This window comes from Mesocricetus auratus, unplaced genomic scaffold, assembly GCF_017639785.1.
Source record: "Mesocricetus auratus isolate SY011 unplaced genomic scaffold, BCM_Maur_2.0 Super-Scaffold_100013, whole genome shotgun sequence".
Lineage (NCBI taxonomy): Eukaryota > Metazoa > Chordata > Mammalia > Rodentia > Cricetidae > Mesocricetus > Mesocricetus auratus.
The window spans coordinates 44,412,840-44,433,519 of NW_024429196.1; the positions used below are offsets into that span (position 1 = coordinate 44,412,840).

Here is a 20,680-nt window from a genome sequence, read left to right on the forward strand (position 1 = left end):
ATTTGAGCGTTAGTAATGTTTTGTTCACGAATATAGGTGCCTTTGTATTTGGGACGTAGATGTTTAAAATTGAGACTTCATCTTGATGAACTTTTCCTTTGATGAATATGAAATGTCCTTCTTCATCTCTTTTGATTGATTTTAATTTGAAGTCTACTTTGTTAGATATTAGGATTGCTACACCCGCTTGCTTCTTGGATCCGTTTGATTGGAAAATCTTTCCCCAATCCTTTATTCTAAGGTAATGTCTGTCTTTGATGTTGTGATGTATTTCTTGTATGCAGCAGAAGGATAGGTTCTGTCTTCATATCCATTCTGCTAGTCTGTGTCTTTTTATAGGCAAGTTGAGACCATTGACATTGAGGGATATTAATGACCATTAATTGATGATTCTGGTTTGTGCTTGGTTTATTGGTAGTGGAGTTATTTTGTGTAGGTTCTCCTCCCTTTTTCTTTTGGTGTTTGGTAAAGGATTATCTATTGCCTGTGTCTTTGTGAGTGTAGTTATCTTCGTTGGATCTAGGTTTTCCTTCTAGCACTTTCTGTAGAGCTGGATTCATGGTTACGTATTGTTTAAATCTGGCTTTGTCATGGAATACTTTGTTTTCCCCATCTATGGTAATTAAAAGCTTTGCTGGATATAGTAGTCTGGGCTGGCATCCTTAGCATTTGTAGGACATCTGTCCAGGATCTTCTGGCTTTCATAGTTTCCATTGAGAAGTCAGGGGTAATTCAGACAGGTCTGCCCTTATATGTTACTTGGTCTTTTTCTTTAGCTGCTCTTAATATTTTCTCTTTATCCTGTAGGTTTGATGTTTTGATTATTATTATATGGTGAGGTGACTTCTTTTTCTGGTCCAGCCTATTTGGTGTTCTGTAAGATTCTTGTATTTTCATAGGCATATCCTTCTTTAGGTTATGGAAGTTTTCTTCTATGATTTTGTTGAATATATTTTCTGTACTTTTGAGCTGTATTTCTTCGCCTTCTTCTATACCTGTTATTCTCACGTTTGCCTTCTTCACAGTGTCCTATATTTCCTGTATATTTTGTGTTAGGGATTTGTTGGTTTTGAAATTTTCTTTGGTTGACGACTGTATATATTCTAATGAGTCTTCAACACCTGAGATTCTCTCTTCCATCTCTTGTATTCTATTGGTTATACTTAAATCTGTAGTTCCTGATCATTTACCCAGATTTTCCATTTCCAGCATCCCCTCGTTCTGTGTTTTCTTTATTGTTTCTATTTCAGCTTTCAATCTTTCAACTGTTTGAGTTGTTTCCTTCATTTGTTTGGTTGTTTTTTCTTGGTACTCTTTAGATTCTTTGAGAGATTTATTTCTTGATTTTTTTGTTTGTTGTTTCTTCTATTTCTTTAAGGGATTTCGTCGTTTCCTCTTTGAGGATCTCTATCATCATCATAAAATAATTTTTAAGGTCTGTCTCCTCTGCTTTGTCTATGTAGTACTTTTCAGGTCTTGCTGGCGTTGGTTCTCTAGAGTCTGGTGGAGTCATGATGGTCTTTCTATTGCTGAGTGTGCTCTTATTCTGTCTTCTTCCCATCTCTTCTTCCAGTGGGTGCAGGTGGGGTCTTTCCGTCTCCACTGGTCTCCTTCCTTCCTGAAGCTGAAGCTGGGGACGCTAACACTGAAGCTGAATCTGAAGCTGGGCTGTAGCTCAGCAATACAGAGCTTGTCCAAAATGGTTGAAATACTACAGTTGATGTCCTCACCATATCTATATCTATTCTTTTTTTTCTTCCTTTTTTAAATTTAAGTTAGAAACAAGCTTACATCACAAGTCAATCCCAGCTCCCTCTCCCTCCCATCTCCCCCCCCCACCAGGCCCTCCAACCCCCCACCCAATGTCCAGGGAGGCTGATACCCTCCATGGAGGATCTCTGGAATCTGTCTTTTCATCCAGTGCATACATCTATTCTTAATTCTGTACCTACAACTATAGCTGCAGTGTCAAAATGACAATTCTTTTATTTTTAATTTGGAAACGATCTTATTTTACATATCAATCCCAGTCCCTCTCCCTCCCATCCTCCAAAGTCCCCTAGCAACCCCCATCCCATCCCTTCTGCTCCCCAGGGAGGGTGAGACCTTCCCTGGGGGATCTTCAAAGTCTGTTTCATCATTTGGAGAAGGGTCTAGACTTCTATGGGGAATGGGCTTCCCCTCCAAAAAATGGACAATTCTTAAGTGAACTGGAAAAAATAAAAATAAATTAAGGCAAACAGAGAAACTATACTACACAGACCCAAAGCTCCGAATCATGGCCTGTGGACACAACACGACATAGCTCAGCCTTGTGAAATACCTGCTTAAGAGTCCCTATGTTACAACATCTAAAGAGCCACTTACATCACTGAGTCCCAAATCAGACAACAGGAAATGGAAAGCATTGAAAGAACCAGGGACATTCACCAGACCTAGTTTTCCTAATGTTCTTCTCAGCTATGCGTCAGCATCTTTGGTACCTCTAGCCTTTGAAGCCTCATCCTTGCCACACTCCCTGCAAAACAATGTCCTCCTGTCACCATCCTGGCAATTACTCAAAACTTTCTCTTCACACTCACAGGTAACATCTGACTCTCTACAGAGCAACCAGGTTAAAGAGGTTTGAGGCCTGTGAACACATGAGCAGGACACGGGGATATGATTGTTTCTGTCTGAAGATAAATTGTCTCTACACAACTGAGAAACAAACACTATGTTGCTTGTTTCCATGAATGAAGCCCTTCAATCATTCCCCTTCAACCTGGAACCTGTCCATGGCTGGACACACACACACACACACACACACACACACACACACAGCCAATGGGCATATTTAAAGAGCTGAGCAGGCTCCAGGTTTCCATTTGCCTCAACTTTGTAAGCTCACAAGACAAACACCCTGAGAAGGTTTCTGGAGGTCCCACATGACAGCTGTGCAGAAAGTGGGAGGTTAGGAAGAAGAGCAGTCTGGGCCAGTGAACTCACTTCCTAAGCTGGTCCTGTTGGCAAGCCAGCAATGCTGTGCATTTAATTTGTTGTTTGTTCTGACTAGCAAACACTCATTCACTATAGACAGCCTGGAGCTGAACTTAAATTCCTTCTTAAATGTAAGTATTTAAGTGTATCTTACACAGCTGCCATGTTTCCAGTTTTAAAATCAATTGTGTCCACACATGACCAGCTCCAAGAGACTGTTTGGGGGCAGGTGAGGAGGGTGAGGAAGAGAGCAATGCCCTGCTATGGCAGAGAACGCCTGGCCACTGTCTTCTCTTCAGAGCTCTGAGCACTCTTACTGCACAGAAAACACAAGCAGGCCAGATTTTAAGCTTTGGTCTGATGAAGCCTACATTCAATTTAGCAGCCATTCAGCTTCAAAGGCATCATGAAATCTAGGTAGTTCCACTCTGAATTGTATTTGCTCATTTTAAAATATTACAGAAAAGTAATTTTTGCTTATTATTTTCTTCTGCAGTTGTTTTACTAAAAGGTTCTTCGTTTTTGTAGCAAAAAAAAAAAGACAAAACCCAAAAAACAACAACAACAAAAATAGGCCATGGAGAGGAAGTGTGGGAGGTGTCCAGATAATCCCAGATAATCTCCAGCCAGGGTCGCTGCTGGCATTCTATCCTCCTGGTGTTTCTTATTCAACTTTGAGAGGGGGACTACACACAGATGTATTTGACTAGGGGGTTGCATCTGCTGAGGAAGTACTCTTGTCAATAGCAATACAGTTGGCCCAGGAAGCATGGCTTAGTTTAAAGCTTGTCATCTGAGGGAGAAGAAATTTGCAAACTCTAGGTAGCACTGGCCAGAAATTCACCTCCTCTCTAACACTGCCCTCCTCACCCCAGTGTGTGGTCAGGGCTTTCAAGTAAAAACTGAAAGAGACAGTCCACTAGATACTTATATAAGGCAACATAGAATGAAGTCCTCTTGCTTTGTGGACTCTTCTAAGAGAACTTTAAAGTAGAGTGAGACAAGAGGTCAATGCAATATAGAATATAATATATTTATTTACATACAAGCTGGGGGGACAGAAAGTGTGGCAGGCTTCCAGACACTTCCTTTTATCCTCACCTGTGCTAAATTTCCCTATCTCTGCCCTTATAGGCATGAAGAGTTTTGTGGGCTCACCCCTACAATTCCCTTTTTAGTCTAAATAGAAGATTTAAATTTGATACAACCTCAAGCATATACAACATATATACATAGAGGGTGATAAGTAAGTTATAATCTACTTATATCCTAAACTAAACATATCTGTCCCATCTAAATTCTAAACTTATCTGAAAGGGATGCCCAAGTCTGAACACCTCCTTCCAATCCCAACCCTAAAATAATTGAAAACTAACATTAACAGGTGTAAATTATTCTGTGATATCAACAGTAGGGAAAGGGGGCATGGAATTGAGGGCTCACCCCTACAGTAGAGCAAGGAATTTTCAGTGGATCTGGAGCTATCATGGTTTTAGCAACATTCTGGCTTTTGATTGACAGTAGACAGGAGCATTGGTCATGCCTGACAGAAACAGTACAACCCTTCAGACATGCTTTACTTTGGAGAAGAAGCCAAATACACAGACAGTTATATACATGCAGCAGTGCCTACCAGGTGGATGACTGGTGTCTGTACAGTCAAGACCTTGTAGTAGCACAGAGGTGATGAGTCAGAGAAGTGGTGTCCTTACTGCTCATAACTTCAGTCTAACCCCATAGTTGCCCCCAAAGCATGATATTTTTGTTGAGTCTTCCATTCTTACTAATTTACTCAAACTCTCATTGCTGAAATGGGTCATTTATTGAGCTGATAATGAAATTCAATCAAAGCCACCACTGTTGGCCTCCAAAACCTACACATTCAGAATATGTACACAGCAAGCCTCGGAAGCAGCTGTTCTCATATATCAGGATTTTCTGCGGCAGGATGGGAAGCTGGAACACTGTGTTTGTGTATAAGCCCAGAGAAAGTGTTCTTTCAGAAAGCACACTCAGTGATTGAGATTCACTTTGAAAGATACGCTCGTAGGGCTTCTGTCCTTCATAACAAATGCATGAGAAGTTGCTAGTTGTAAAAGAAAATGGCAGCATCATATGTATGTTGCTCTGTGTGATCTAATGCTCATAGTCTAGATCTTAATGAAGGGGGAAAGCTCACTTTTAAAAGTTTGTTCTGGAAGGGAAAAGAAAAGGAAAGTAAGATTCCTTTGCAAAACTTTAAGTTCATTATATTTTCTGCCTTTAACAGCAAACAGGGAAAGCATAGAAGAAGGCAAAGTGAGTTCTTTATCAGAGAGATTTCATTTGAGAAATCTCATGCCAGTATCTCCTGAGGTCAGTATAGATTTTCCCCAATCCTCTCAATTCCCAGCAGTGATCTCCAAGCATTTGGTGCAATTCCAGGTCATCAAGCAATTAAATTAAACGTTGTGTTCTACTACAGGAAGCTGAATTGAATTAAAAAAAAAAACACTCTGGCTCCACTGTGTTAAGAACTGCACATGTTTGTTTATAAGAATCTGCTATGACTTATATATGAAATTCCCTCCACAAGTCCATGTGTGTGAAGAGTTTGTCCTTGGGTGGCAGTGCTGTATGTCGACACTGTGCACCCTTTGGACAGTCTCTAGCCAGCAGGAATAAGTCACTTTGAAGGTAACAACTGTCTCTAGTTCTGGGTTTGGGTGCTCTGTTTCCTGATGCTCCAAGCTGTAAACAGGTCATGCCACAAGCCCCCACCAACACAGATGAATTCTTCCTTGCCATGATGGACTAAAATCGACTCAAATATGGGCAACACAGAGCCTTATGGCTTTAACTTGCTTCTGTCATGAATTTTGTCACAACAGCAAGAAAAGTAACTACAACATTTGATCAAGGAAGTGGTTCTGAAAGGTTTATCAAAGAAAAAACGTGGGAGACTTACTGTTAACCCAGAGATCCCTGGTAACCATCCCAATTCCCTAACTTCTATTGAAGTATATTTCATTCCATGCATGTGTTCAAGTGTGTCAGTGAGAAAGCCAACAGCCTAGGTACCTTCCTGCACTGGTGCATGTATTGACAGGAAGAGACTCTTTCAAACACTAGGAAAATATATAATAAAGTTTCCATATAGCTGGGCAGTGGTGGGGCATACCTTGAATCCTAGCACTTGGGAGGCAGAGGCAGAGGCAGGTGGATCTCTGTGAGTTTATAGCTAGCCTGGTTTACATACAGAGTGAATTCCAGGACTACATAGAGAAATCCTGTTTCCAAAACAAAGAGTTTCCATCTGAAAATAAATGTATCCTGGTGGAGTACAGTGCATTAGGTAAAGACAGGATTGTATAATTTTGTAGGTTATGCATTGCACTTTAGGAAAAATGTATTTTTTAAAATACTATATGCATAGATGAATACACCAGTGTGTGTGTGTGTATATATATATATATATATGTGTGTGTGTGTGTGTGAGAGAGAGAGAGAGAGAGAGAGAGAGAGAGAGAGAGAGAGAGAGAGAGAGAGAGATTTAAAATGACCTATACCCAGTGTTAGGAAAGGATGCCTCCATTCTAATTACAGATAATCTGTATTCAGTTTTTCTGTTTGGTAAATTTTCAGTCCTGAAATGTCTAGATACTGGCTTAGCATTTTGAACTATGAACAGAGACAATAAAAAGACTCACACTGTGCTTAAGATGCAACTGGCTTGGCAACGGAGTAAAAGACAACTGTGTCCTCGCTTTGTGGTGCATCATGGGAGTGGCATCAGACAATTGGTAGAGAAGAAGCCTGCAGAGAGCATTCAGTGAAGAGAATCAAATGAATGATGAATGGATGAATGAGTATAGTAGACCATTTCCTCCCAAGTTTCTAGCATATTGGCATGCCAAGCTCATTGTAAACACAGTATTTCAGCAGTATACACTCATAAAAACATTAATCTCTGTTAGAGTGACAGCCAATTAATTGCTTTTAAACCAGTCACCACAAACTCAAATCTGAGCTCATTCATTTCCTTTTCGTGCCTTCACCTCTACCTCTTCCCTTACTAATATGAGGGAAATAAATGCCCACAAAGGCCTCGTTAACACATAATCATTAAAAAGACAACTTAAACTTGACAAGTTGAAAGTTTAAAAAGCAGGTCAGAAGCCTTCCACAGACCTGGAAGCAGCATCCTTTATTGAAGAATGTCAGGGAAAGTAGCCAGAGGGCCAGGCCTCTGTCCTCAAAGACAGGCTGGCTGTGCCTTGTGTGAGAGATAGCCCCCACACCCACTCCCCAGCCTGATGGTCATCCAGAGCCTTGCTTCTGCTTTTAAGTACAAATAAGAATGTGTGTGGTATGTCAATGAATGTGTGGTATATGGACAGATGATGTGTGTGCTGTGTGCATACGGTGTATTTACATGGTTTATGCAGTATGGTGTATGGATATTATCAAGATCACATAGTTATGGGAACACAAACTAGTGTAGACTCTGAGGAAATGAATGTGGAGGCTCTTCACAGAACTGAAACTACCCTGTGCTCCAGCTGTACAATCCTGGGAGTCCACCAGAAGGATTCTCAGTCAGCACACTACAGAGACACTTGCACACTCATGCTTCCTGCCACACAGTTCACAATGGCCATCTAGTCTTGATGCCACACTAGAGCAGATGAAGTAAATGTTATGTTGTGTTCAACAGAGTTTTGTTCAACTATAAGGAGGAATGAAATCACATCATCTGCAGAAAAGTGGGTGTGACTAGAGACCATCACATTAAGGGATACATGTGTGATAGACATAGAGAGAAATATCACATTTTTCTCAAAGTTATAATTTAGATTTAAATATGTATGTATGTGTTGAAAATAGCAAGGGAGCTACAGGTGAGAGCATAGAACCTAATTGGGGTGGGAGGAGAACAAAAGAAAGTATGAAAAGGAAAAAAGAGACAAGCACCATGTGTCCTCACTCATATGCAGAACCCAGATTTAAGTGCTGTGTACATTCGTGTGTGTGTGTGTGTGTGTGTGTGTGTGTGTGTGTGTGTGTGATGAAACAGAAGGGCATCTGTTCAGGGAGAAAGGACAAAGAGGAGGAAGAAAGGGATAGACTGGTGTGATGAATAGGTGAAGTATAATGACATGCATGTATGGGAATGGGCATGCGTGCTTACTGAAGTGTCAATAGGAAACAAAATGATCACATGCTTAACTAAAATGCAAGACTTCAGGTGGATGCATGATACAGTGTTTGTTTGGCATGCACAAGATGGTACTGAGTTTGATCCTCAGTACCTGAAGGGAATATTTTAATTTGATAGAATTTTCTTCAGGTCTACTTCAGAAGGCTTTGGAATACATAAAAATTCTGGGGTTGATTAATGCAATGACTCAGTCTGTTCTGGTTTTCTCTAACAATCACTAAAATATTATATACAGTTTAGACCCAGAAAGAGCTTTTGATCATTGACTCTGTCCTACTTATTGTGCAATTGGCCCACAGAGTTCCAGAAAGTTACCCAGTGTTGTAGTGAGCTGCCGGTATGTTGGCAGCTACAGTGCTACCATACTTCACAATGATCCAAGTCTAGGGGCTAAGGATGAAAATAAAGACAAAGATAGCGGCTCATTCTTACAAGGAGAATGGCATTTATTATTACAAGGGTAGAGCTTTATATACCAAAGTCAGGTATGGTGGAAAAATACCAAGGTCAGAAGCCTATGTTCCCTGGGCCCTCCAGCAAAGGGGTGGGTCAAAAACAGGAATTTGCATTTAGACAATAAACAGGAACTTGCATGTTGCTAAAAGCTTCTAGTAACAAGCAGTCAACAGACCCACATGGAGGAAGGGTGCAACACAGTGTCACACAGAACTGTCAACTGGTATGGTGAACTGCCCTTGAAGACACTGTCCCTCCTAGTCCACAATGCCTTCCCCTCTCAGGCCCTCAGTAATCAAATTTCTCTTAATTCAGCTTTAAAAATTACTGTTGAGATATAGCCATTTGGCCCTGAGGATTGGCCAGGTCTATGTGCTAAATGTGTCATTTGCTGAGAAAAAAAAAAAAAACCTCATCATCCAAGGCACATGGAGATGGCCAGAGGACTGAACAACCAAGACTAGATCCTGCTACCTCTGAAGACAAATCAAATCTAGCATAAAGCTACAGAAGCCAAGAAAGAATTTGTCAGAAGAGCCAGTGCTCAGTCTGCTGTGCCCAACACAAGCCGTCGCTTGTTGCAGCCAAGCAATCCACATTCCATTTCATGTCCATTCAGGATGCAGGCCCTAGCAATCTACTGTCCACTCTAATCTCGTGGATGCCTGGAGTTCCCTGGCCACACCATTTTTTTCCCATGTGCTACATGCCATATGTATACACCATGGCCTCTGCATGTGCACACCTTCCCCAAAAAACATCCTGAACCTACCCTTGAAAGTTCGGTGTCTCCCCAGAGGGCCTGCCCTTTCCTTTACAGACAGAGTTGATATTTCCTCCCCTTCTGGTTTGCAGCTCTCCCTCACAGCCCTCCAGGTGTGAGATCATTCCCACATACTTGACTTCTGGATGAGGCCCTGAGTTCCTCCAGGGGAGAATTCCTCTATTCATCATCACCCAGGCCTTAGGCCACCAGAAGGAATAGTTGCTAGCTGTCTACTGGAATGCAGCAGTGTGGGTTTTTGAGAACATATAATTGTTCTATATTTCTGAATCACAAACCAGGAACTTAAAATGATACACATCTGTTACTTTGCAGTTTTTGATGATCATGGCTTAATTTGGTCCTGTCCTTAAGATGTCACAAAACTACAATCAAGATATGCTACTCAGGCTCTGGGGTCATCCAGAGATACAACTGGGGAACAGAGCATCACACTCACCTGGGTTGGCAGATTCAGCATTGGACTGAGGACCCAGCTTCTTTGCTGAACCTTAGCTGGAGGCTAGTATTGAAAGACCCCAAGCGGGGGACTTTCACGGGAGGGAGACCCGAACCCAAGGAACAACGAGACCACGAGCTTGGATGCAACAGCAAGAGGCTTTATTTACATACGGGTACCCGGGCGTCTCAGTCTTGGGGGGGCTGAGCGCCCCGAGCTGGGGACTCAGGGGTTCTTTTATAGCAAAAAGCGCAGTACAGAAGCGAGAAGCCTAGTTACAGGTCCCTGATTGGGCAATTTAAATGAGGCTGGGGCTCAGAATCGAGGGCAATTGAGGTTTTGCTTGGAACTCAAGTCTCGGCCTTGGCCCTATCTGAGGAACAATAGGTTTCTGTGTGGCTATGCAGACAGTAGACACCTGTGTCCCTGCCTGGACAGAGTTCCCTTCTGATAGTAGTGACTATTCAGCCATGAAGACCTTGAGCTGAGCTCCCTTCTGATAAAAAATGACTATTCAGCTGAGCTGTGGGGGAAACGGAATTTTCCATAAGCCTCAGCTGCCTCCGTGTAGGCTGGGCTGGGGTCTTTCAGTATCAGCTCACAGCTTCTTATGTCATCAGGCCAGCAAGACCAAGTTCTATAGAAGAAGATACAGTCCCTGAAGTGACTGCTGCCTATCATCTTATATCAAGTTGGACAAAGTGATAGGCCCCACCCATCCCAAGGGAAGAGATTTATTACACAGTGATGGAAGAAGGGAATTCAGACACAGTCTTCGGATCTTCCCACCATAGACAATGCTGAGTTTCGAACTTGAAATGTACCCCAGACTCAAGTGTTAAATTTTAGGTTCCCCAGCTAATGGTGCCATTGTGAGAGATGAAGTGAACTTCAGTACACAGAACCTGGCTGAAGCAAAGGAGTCCCTGAGAGTGGGCTTTTAAGGAACAACTTGTCAGTGGCCCCTACCTGTCTCCTTTTTGCTTCCTGGCTGCCATAAGGTGAACAGCTTCCCTCTACCATCCTCTTGCTTCATGATGTGTCTACGGGCCATGGGCAAAAGAAATTCTTCCTCTTTTAAATTGTTTCTCTCAGATAATACTGATAGTGATAGAAGGTTTAAATTGGAATGTACTGAATCTTGATGGTCAGTTTCATCGTTGTTTCACAAGGTCTCGTGTGTACTGGGCTGGCCTCAAACACTATGTAACCCAAGGATGACCTTGAGCTGCTGATACTCCTGCTTCTAGCTCTTGAGTGGTGGGATTAGTCATGTGCTCTGTTAGGTGGCACTTGGAGTAAACCTTGAGCGTCTGTGTGCTAGTCAGGCACTCAGCTAACTGAGCTGCATCCCAATCTTCCGGTCAGTTCCTTACTGTTGAGTCTCTCCTTCTCCCTTTCTCTTGCAGGTGGCTTCACTGCTGCTGGCAGACCGTGTCTGGAAGAAGATACAGACCCAGTGGCCTCAGGTCCTGGGAAGGGAGAATCCATTCAATTCTCAGATTGAAGAAGTGTTTGGAGACCAAGGAGGACACTGACATTCAGACATTCAGTGTGGAAGAGAAAAGTGAATAAACCCTCCCACACACCCATATCAAGCTGCCTCTGCTCAATCCTGACACACCCTTTAAGGAAGTGCTTTAGGTTGTATCCAGTTCTGGCTATTACAAATAAAGTTGCAATGAACATAGTTGAGCAAGTGTTCTTGTGGTATTACTGATCATCCTTCAAGGGTAGTATCATTGGGTCTTGAGGTATATTGATTCCCAATTTTCTGAGAAACTACCATATTGATTTCCAAAGTGGCTGTACAAGTATGCATTCCAACCAGTAATGGAAGAGTGTTTCCCTTGTTCCACATCCTCTCCAGCATAAGATGTCATTAGTGTTTTTTGTCTTAGCCATTTTGACACGTACAAGATGGAATCTCAGAATCATTTTGATTTGGATTTCCCTGGTGGCTAAGGATGCTAAACATTTTTTAGGTGTTTCTCTGCATTTTGAGATTCTTCTGTTGAAAATTCTGTTTAGGTCTGTATCCTATTTTTTAATTGGATTATTTGTAATTTTGATGTCTGATTTCTTGAGTTCTTTATATATTTTGAAGATCATCCCCCTGTCAGACTGGAGTTGGTGAAGATATTTTCCTATTCTGTAGGCTGCCATTTTGTCCCATTGACAGTGGGTTTTGCCTTATAGAAACTTTCCAGTTTAATGAGGCCCCATTTATTAATTGTTGATTATAGTGTCAGTGCTACTGGTGTTCTATTCCCCACTTTGTCTTCTATTGGGTTCAGTGTGACTAGATTTATGTTGATGTCTTTGATCCACTTGGACTTGAGTTTTGTGCAAGTTGATAGATAGGTATCTATTTACATTCTTCTATGTGCTGACATCCAGTTATGCCACCATTTGCTGAACATGTTCCATTGTATAATTTTGGCCTCTTTGTCAAAAATCAAGTGTCCATATGTGTGTGGATTTATGTCTGGGTCTTTGATTCAATCCCATTGTTCAATGTGTATGTTTTTATTCCAGTGCTAAAGCTTTGTAGTAGAACCAAGATGCTCCTCAGCTGAGGAATGGCTAAAGAAAATATGGTACATTTATATAATAGAATATTACTCAGTTGTTAAAAACCATGATATCAGGAAATTTTAAGGAAATTTGATGTAACAATGTTTATTGATAGTTTTAGGGAGCCTTTTCCAGATACATAAATAAGTATGGGTAAAAATATGTAAATATACAAGATTGTATATTTACAAAACACTCAATAGTACTCAATACTCAACGTTTATAGCTTCTGCACCTTTGGATTAATTCAACCACAGATCAACAGTATTTTAAAAACAACTGCTTATTCTCTAACAATACAGAATAAGAACTGTTTGCCAGTTTCTACCAAAAACAAAAACAAAAAACAAAAAAAAGAGAACTGTTTGCACAGTACTCACTTTAGATTAGGTCTTATAAGTGCTACGGCTGTGATCTTAAATGCCTCACAAAGGCCCATGTATTACAGTACTCTTAGGATGTGCTAAAATTGTTAAAGGGGTAAGGCTAGTGAAAAGTGTGAGATTCTTTGGGATCTGCCTCAAAAGGGCTTGCAGGACTCCCAGATCCTTCTACTTCCTCTCATTTATGCCCAGTCATGAGATGAGTGCTTCCTACATGCTTCCACCATGATGTACTGTCATGGGTCCAAAGCAACAGGATCAATCAGTAATGAGCTACAAAACAGTGAGCTACAACAGTTTTTCTTTTTAAGCTGATTATCTTGGGTATTTGTTAGAGTTACTCAACTCACATCATACTAAATAATCTACTGATGATTTAAAGTACACAGGAGGATCATGTTGGTTGTAAACAAATTCTGTACCATTTTCTACAAGGTTCAGTCTTTGTATACCCAGGTCCACCTGTTCTGCCAGCATTCTCCTCTCTAGTAATAACATTTTTCTACATTCTGTTCTGAAAAGTTGACTTGGTATTGCCCAGATATATGAGATATTAGCCCCATAGTGGGAAATGAGAACCAGTGAAATAACACACAAGTTTCTTCTGTTAGTGGACAGTCTGTAAACTTCCCAGCATCAGTCCCCTTTACTCACAACAGTGACATCCTGAGCACATTCTTATAGCAGAGCCTCTCCCACTCCCACCCCTCACAGCCCAGATTCCTTTGTTCTGCTTCCCAAATAAACCATCTGAACTCAAATCTTTGTCTCAATAAAAAAAAGTTCAAAGGATAGTGTGGTCATAATTGGGCCAGTATCTTCACGGGGCTGGTTCCAGGATCCCTTGTAGATAGCTAAATTCTCAGATGCTCAAGTCCCTCATATAAAACATCATTGTCAGCCGGGCGGTGGTGGTGCATGCCTTTAATCCCAGCACTTGGGAGGCAGAGGCAGGCGGATCTCTGTGAGTTCAAAGCCGGGCTGGACCGACAGAAGCATGGTTCAGCATAATCTGAGCGTGCACCCTGGAGGCAAATCTAGGGGCACCGGCACACTGCCAGGAGCTACTCTTTAAAGGAGACAATTAAAACAGGGAAAATGAATTTCAGAGTGAGAGGCATAGTGGTGAGACTGGAAGCCTAATGTGCACACTTCCCAACATGTCCTCTTGCAAGATCTTGCTATTCCCATAACTCATTTCAGTATTTTGGCATCTCATATTATTTTTAAGCACCAATAATTGTTACAATGTTATTTTGTTACTGGTTTTATTTGAAATCTTAATCATTCAGTCTCAATAAAACTCAAAGATGCTACACTAAAACTGCTTATCCCTTTAACAAGAATCCTACCCACTCCTCATTCAAAAGCTTCTACATTGAGGCTAGAGAGGTGGTTTAGTGGTTAAGAACACCTATTGCTCTTACTGAGGAGCCGTATTCAATTCCCAACATCCCCATCATGACTCACAACTATCTGTAAATCTGGTTCCATGGGGCTCTGACACCCTGATCTGGCACTAAGCAGACATGTGGTGCATAGCCATACATGCAAGTGAAACACACACACATAAAATAAAATTTAAAACAAGTTTAGAGCTTCTACAGCATCTTATTGATGCTCTAACTTCTGTTTACCAGCATATCTGTGAAGTTTAAAGTTGATGATCTTCTATTGCTTTGCTGCTGGTTGAGGAAGGGAAAGTTAACACAGAATTCATTTTAAGGTCTTATCTCCCAGATGGCCAAAGGGCCTGGGCTTATGGTAAAAGTTGTGAGTACTGGGGCTCAGTACCTAAGAGCACCTGCTGTTCTTGGAGAGGATTTGGGGTCGATACCCCATACCTACGTGGTGTTTACAACCATCTATAACTCTAGTTCTAGGAGATCTTCTAACCTCTGAAGACACCAAGCATTCATATGATACACATATACACATGCAGGCAAAACAGTCCTTATATAAAATGAATAAATCTTTATTAAAGAAATAAAAACCGCCATGAGCAAAAAGTTGTAAGAAAGACAGTGGATCTGAATGGGGAAGCCACAAGAGTAAAAGGAAGGAGGGTTCATAGCTCAACCACCTTCCTCCTGCCACTGTTGAGAGTAATTGCCTATATTCTCTTACAGCTATTGCCTTGCTATATAGTTGAACCAATTAATTAACTATAAAAAGAAAAAGTTTATTTGGGTTCATGGTTATGCACTTCTGCACATGTTCAACTGGCCTCATTGTTTAGAGCCCAAAACAAGGCAGCATTTCTTGTCAGAAGTTCATGGCGGACCAAAAACTCATCTCAGAGCCAGAAAGCAAAAGAATGTAAGAGACCAGGGTGTTAGAATGCTCTGCAGCAGCATGCACCCACCCCCTGAAGTTTTCTCACCATTCTTGGCCTCTTAAAACCTTAACCCATTCCCCAAAGCTGCCCCAGGCACCAAGCCTCTAATACCTAAGGGACATATAACATCCTAAGAATAGCGCAGCAGCTTCTGACAGGCACAGGCCGGAGGCTACAAATGTCTGAGTCCTGAGCCCTGACCATATTTCTGAGAAATCAAGGTGTATAAGACAATTATTGAACCTTGTGTTAGGGTTTCATTGCTGTGAAGAGACACCATGACCATGGAAACTCTTACAAAGGAAAATATTTAATTAAGGTTGGCTTTCAGTTCAGAGTTATAGTCCATTGTCATCATGGCAGGAAGCACGACAGCATGCAGGCAGACATGGAGCTAGAGAAGAAACTGAGAGTTCTACATCTGGATCCAAAGGCAGCAGGAAGAGAGAGTGACTCTGTGCCTGATTTGAGCATCTGAAACCTCAAAGCCCACCCACAGTGACACACTTCCTCCAACAAGGCAATACCTACTCCAACAAGCCCACACATCCTAATAGTGCCACTCCCTACAACCTTAGGGGCTATTTTCATTCAGATCCACCATAACCCTATTTTATTTTTTATAAAAATACCAATACTGCATACAATAGCTACTAAATGCAAAAATATAATTAATCACAATTCTGTCATGACTAAAACCAGTGTGTGAGGCTAGATGGACTATTGTAACAAGCACTCTTTCCCACCAGCCTGGTCCCACAACTTCATCAGCCCCAAACGAACACACAGACACATATTAATTATGAAATGGTTGGCTGGTGACTTAGGCTTCTTATTGGCTAGCTGTGTCTTAATTATTAACCCATTTCTATTAGTCTATGTATTTCCACGTGGTCATATCTTACCAGAGAAGGGTCTGGACCTCTTACCCCTTTGTGGTCTCACATGTCATCTGACTGACTATGTTTCCCAGAATTCTCCTCATCTCTTAGATCTGCCTATCTTGCTGCCCTATTGGCCAACAGCGTTTTATTCATCAACCAATAAGAGAAACATATGTACAGAAGACAACCCCATCAGACTACTTCTATTTCCTTGTTGATGTAACAAATTACTTGACAAAATCAATTTAAGGAAAAAAGTTTGCTTTGGAGTCACAGTTTTAATGTATAGTCCAACATGATGGCAGGAGCTTGAAGCAGTTGGTGACCTCAAACCCACAGTTAATATTCTAGCTTTGTTTCTTGCTGCATGATGAAACACTGACCAAAACCAGCTTAGGATGGAAATAATTTAATTTGGCTTCATTTCAGTGTCATAGTCCATCACTGAGGAAAGTTTGGGGCAGGAAATTAAGACAGGAATCTGGAGTCAGGAACTGATGCAGAGACTACGGAAGAGTGCTGCTCACTGACTTTGTAGTACAAGTGCTGGTAGTTGTCTAAGGGATATCCAAGTCCCTCCCCTGGCATAAACCAAGAATTGAAAGAGCAAGAAAGACAGAAGACTGCACATCAGAGAAAGAAAATTTAAAGCTTTTACATTCATGAAGACAGATTTTTCTTTGGACCACCAGTTCACAAAAAAACAACATGGAGACTATTATTAATTATGAAAGCTCAGCCTATATCTCAGGCTTGTCCCACTTAAATTAACCCATTTATATTAATCTACATTTTTGCCTCTCTTCCATCTTGCATCTACTGTTTTCTCTTCATGTCCTGTGGTGTCTCTCCTGAACACCTAGATTCCTCTTCCTACTTCTCTCTCTGCTTGGAAGTCCTGCCTATGCCTCCTGCCTAGCTATTGACCGTTCAGCTGTTTATTGAACCAATAACAGCAATGTATCTTCACACAGTGTACAAATATCCCACAACACATTCAGGATGGGAAAGCGTACAGTGAAAGTTCGTTAAACAGGCATTGGTGTGAGCATCTTATAGGGTTCCTATTTTCTTCCTTCCCCTATTGGTCCTGTCCAAATATCCATGCTAGTCTTTCTGCTAGTTCTCTTCTCAGTGTTTTCTGGGAGCCTGACTTTCCTTAGTGTTCCCTACTGTCCCATGTTCCTCTAACCTTGCTTTGGCTTCCTCTCAACAGCTCACTGGACTTGTTGACCACCTGTCCAGAGGCAGCACAACTAACAGTGGTAAGGGCCCTCCCACATCAGTCATTAACCAAGAAAATACCCCCTACAAACTTGCCTACATGCCAATCTGGTGGCACTTATTCAACTTCTCAGTTGAAGTTTCCCCTTTCCATGGCTCCAGCTACATGAAGCTAACAAAAGTGAACTAGCACAGTCATGAAGCAGAGAACAATAGACACTGTTTTCTGACTTGCTTTTTCCTTCTTAGTCAATCAGTCCAGGACTTCAGCCCATGGAGCAGAGCTGCCAGTGTTTATAGTGGGCCTTCCCACATCAGTCAGTAGAGTCTAGAAATTTCCTCCATGGTATGGAATGCCCAGGTTTGTCTTCTGAGTGATTGTAGATCCTGTATCATTGACAATATTAACCATCAGAGGGCCAATGGGGAAACTACTTCTTTCTATTGTCTGTGCTAATGACCAATCCATCTGTGTCTCTTCTTTGAGATTTGACTAGGTGTTCCTCTAGGCCTTGGAAACAATCTGACTGTATGGAGCTTGTGGCACTTTTAGCCTCTAGGCTTCATTATTTATAGCTAACTGTGAAGTTTCTGCTCCTATACAATATTTCCATGTTGGTTAACCCTGAGGTCCTGTCTTCAGCCTTAGATTTATACAGATCAAGCTGAGTTAGTGCTGTCCCCTCAGAGGCACCTGGTACCCTGTACATCTCTCCATGCTGTTCCTTCACTCCTTGTCTGGAGGCACTAAGTGTCCAGAGCTACTATCTGACTATCATATGTATTCTTGTGTTCATACCCCCTAGGGCAATGGCTGACTCACCACAAGAGCCCCTAAGTATAAGTTACTTAATTGATTATGAATTAATAATTAGTGTTGCCTTGTAGGTCATAGTTTCTTATTTTAGTATAAAAAATCTTTCTATTGATACACTTTAACTAAATTCATTGAATTTTGGTCCTTGTAGTGAAAGGGAAGAAAGAAAAGCTTCCTTCTTTCTCCCCTGGTCCCCTGGGCCTGCTGTGTGAGCATCCTCTATACATCTCCAAATTTTCTCATAATTACTATCTCCTATTACCAAACGGCATGTTTGTTCTGTGCTCCCTTACTGTTAAGGAGTTGATCGTGTTCCACATAAAACTTGGCCAAAAACCTCTGTGTCCATTCCCTTCCAGCTTCTGCCCACAAGAATATTATGGGATCAGGCCCTGGTGAAAAGGGGAGAAAATCTCAGGCCCCACAAGAAAAGCAGGTTTGCTAACCATCTTCATGTCATACTCAGATTAATACAGCAGGATGGCAGTCCCCTGCCTATACCCATTTCAACTAAAAGTACCCAGAAGCCTTATAGGAAAATATTCAGTCTTCTCTGTTTTTGAACTGAAATTTAGCATTTCCCTTCAACATGCATGTAAGAAACAGACCCAGCTAAATCAGTGCTGCATTTGCTTCAGATATTGCCAAGTCTCATTGCAGTTCTTAAAGAGACAATTGGTTCTTGGGAACCTTGGGGTCACGTATTCTCCCAAACACTGGCTTAGCTGCTTCCATCAGAGAAACATACATTGCCCTTGTTTCCTGCTACTCCAGGTAGTCATGGCATTTCAGCAGCCAATCATTTCCTTTCCATGAGCTCTTACATAAAAGACTCCTTAGTTAAGATTTCATTGAGTCATTGACATGGAGCTCATACCCAGAAGCACCACACAACACATCAATGAAGTCTCTCAGCATGAATTTTCTCTTTCAGACATACAGGCATCCTTGACAGAGGAGCACTAGGCAGAACAACCAGACTGCTTGACGATTTTCACACACTTAAATCACACACACACACACACACACACACACACACACACACACACTCACACATGCTCACATGACACAAAAATGTGTCACTAAATTCAGCATGAAAAAGATACCTGTTCATGCTAGGACAACTGAAAGTAGACAGTAGAATGTTTCCTCAGACCTCAGCTGGGGATATGTGCTGTCACTGCTCAGCACGACCATGAATAGTTGCAAAGGTAACCCAAGTATTAACTTGGTGCTTTAACAAATTTTAGCAAGTACACAATCCCCAAATGCATAATCTATAAGTAACAAGGATCTATTTTTATAATGAAATATTATTCATGACCATCGATTTTTGAACTTGCAGAGGTTATCACAGCAGCATTGAATTTTTTGTTTACCACCTTGCAAAAAGAAGCATGCACACTAACTAGGCATGGTGGTCATTGGGTAGCAAGAGGATTATGAGCTTAAGGCTGGACAGGGCTATATAGCAAGACTGTGTCTCAAATAACTGAATACATGTTGTTCTGAGAAAGGAACTTGAGGCTGCTCCAGCATTCATGGGTCTGTGTGGGGGCAGGGTATGACACAAAGATGTCTTGCTATGGAGAGTGATGCAATGAGGAGGAGGAAATCCACTGTCTGAAATGCTTGAAAGCCTCTCTTAAAATCTGAGTCTCCTGGATAGTCACAGGGCTGAAGATCTGCAGCCTAGAAGTTGGTTCAGCTCATTCCTTATCTACCACTTTGAGCCAAGCTTCTTCCTCTCCTGAAACCTCGACAGCCTGAACCCTCATGTTCTCTGAAAACACCTGGAAGATGCTGCTTGGAGGAATTGGTTCCTGCCTGGTATCGTCCCTGCTAGCATCAAGAGAACTTTTCCAAGTATGTGAAGACCAGACTGTCCACTTCCTATCTATTGTGAAGCAGAGTGCCTTTGGACTCCTCTTCCCATGGCAATCACTTCCCCAGCAGAACTACCAAAGGCAGCGGCTCTCCTGGGCCCTGAGTTGCATAGTACACATTCTCCATACTGCAAGGATAAATGGATGCATCAATACGCTATTAAGGCATCACTTTCTCATTAAATCTGAGAACAGAATCCATGTTTGCCCAACAGGATGAACTTCCTTAATCTGATTTGGCAGAGGTTCCAGAATAAATATTCATGCAGGCGGGGACTCTTAATCTGGTCTTTTGCTTAGGATGGGGAAAGGTTGCTTCTTAAGCCCATTTTCTGGGTCAAGTCTTAAATCCACAATCTCAGAAAACAATGGTCTCATCATCAGTGAATCAATGGTTGGGGATTACTCTTCTGAAGCTTTTAGATGGATAGAAATGAAGAAAAACAAACATGCAATGGGGCTTGCAAGGATTTCTTAGGGACTGTGCTCCCGGATGGCTGCTTTGTCTTGGGAATCATGTGGATAATTTAAAGGAATGCCTCAGTCCTCTGGACCCTGAAAGTTTGTCTCCTAATCTAACAGGCCCAGGTGGACAGCAGCAGGCTGCATGGGAGCTGGCACTAAGGGCTTCCGGCCAGCTCCAGGCACTCCAGACCCAGGAGACTTTCCATTTCACTGTGCTTTGCACAAGCTCAGGAAGCCCCTGAGGTGTT

General features: G+C 41.8%; 1 protein-coding gene across 3 annotated transcripts in view; it reads left to right on the forward strand.

The window, feature by feature from the left end:
• Positions 1 to 11,548, forward strand: part of Aoah (acyloxyacyl hydrolase) — a 212,165-nt gene extending 200,617 nt beyond the window's left edge. For 2 of the 3 annotated variants that reach the window (XR_005880783.1, XR_005880784.1), the window contains exon 22: positions 11,268 to 11,405. Coding sequence is in view for 1 of the 3 variants with exons in the window: in XM_040755639.1 (XP_040611573.1) it covers positions 11,268 to 11,396 (129 nt within the window). In the remaining 2 variants the exon portion in view is untranslated. Of the gene's footprint in view, positions 1 to 11,267 lie in introns of all 3 variants that reach the window. The other variant, XM_040755639.1, reaches the window with a different exon arrangement.
• The last annotated feature ends 9,132 nt before the right edge of the window (positions 11,549 to 20,680 follow it).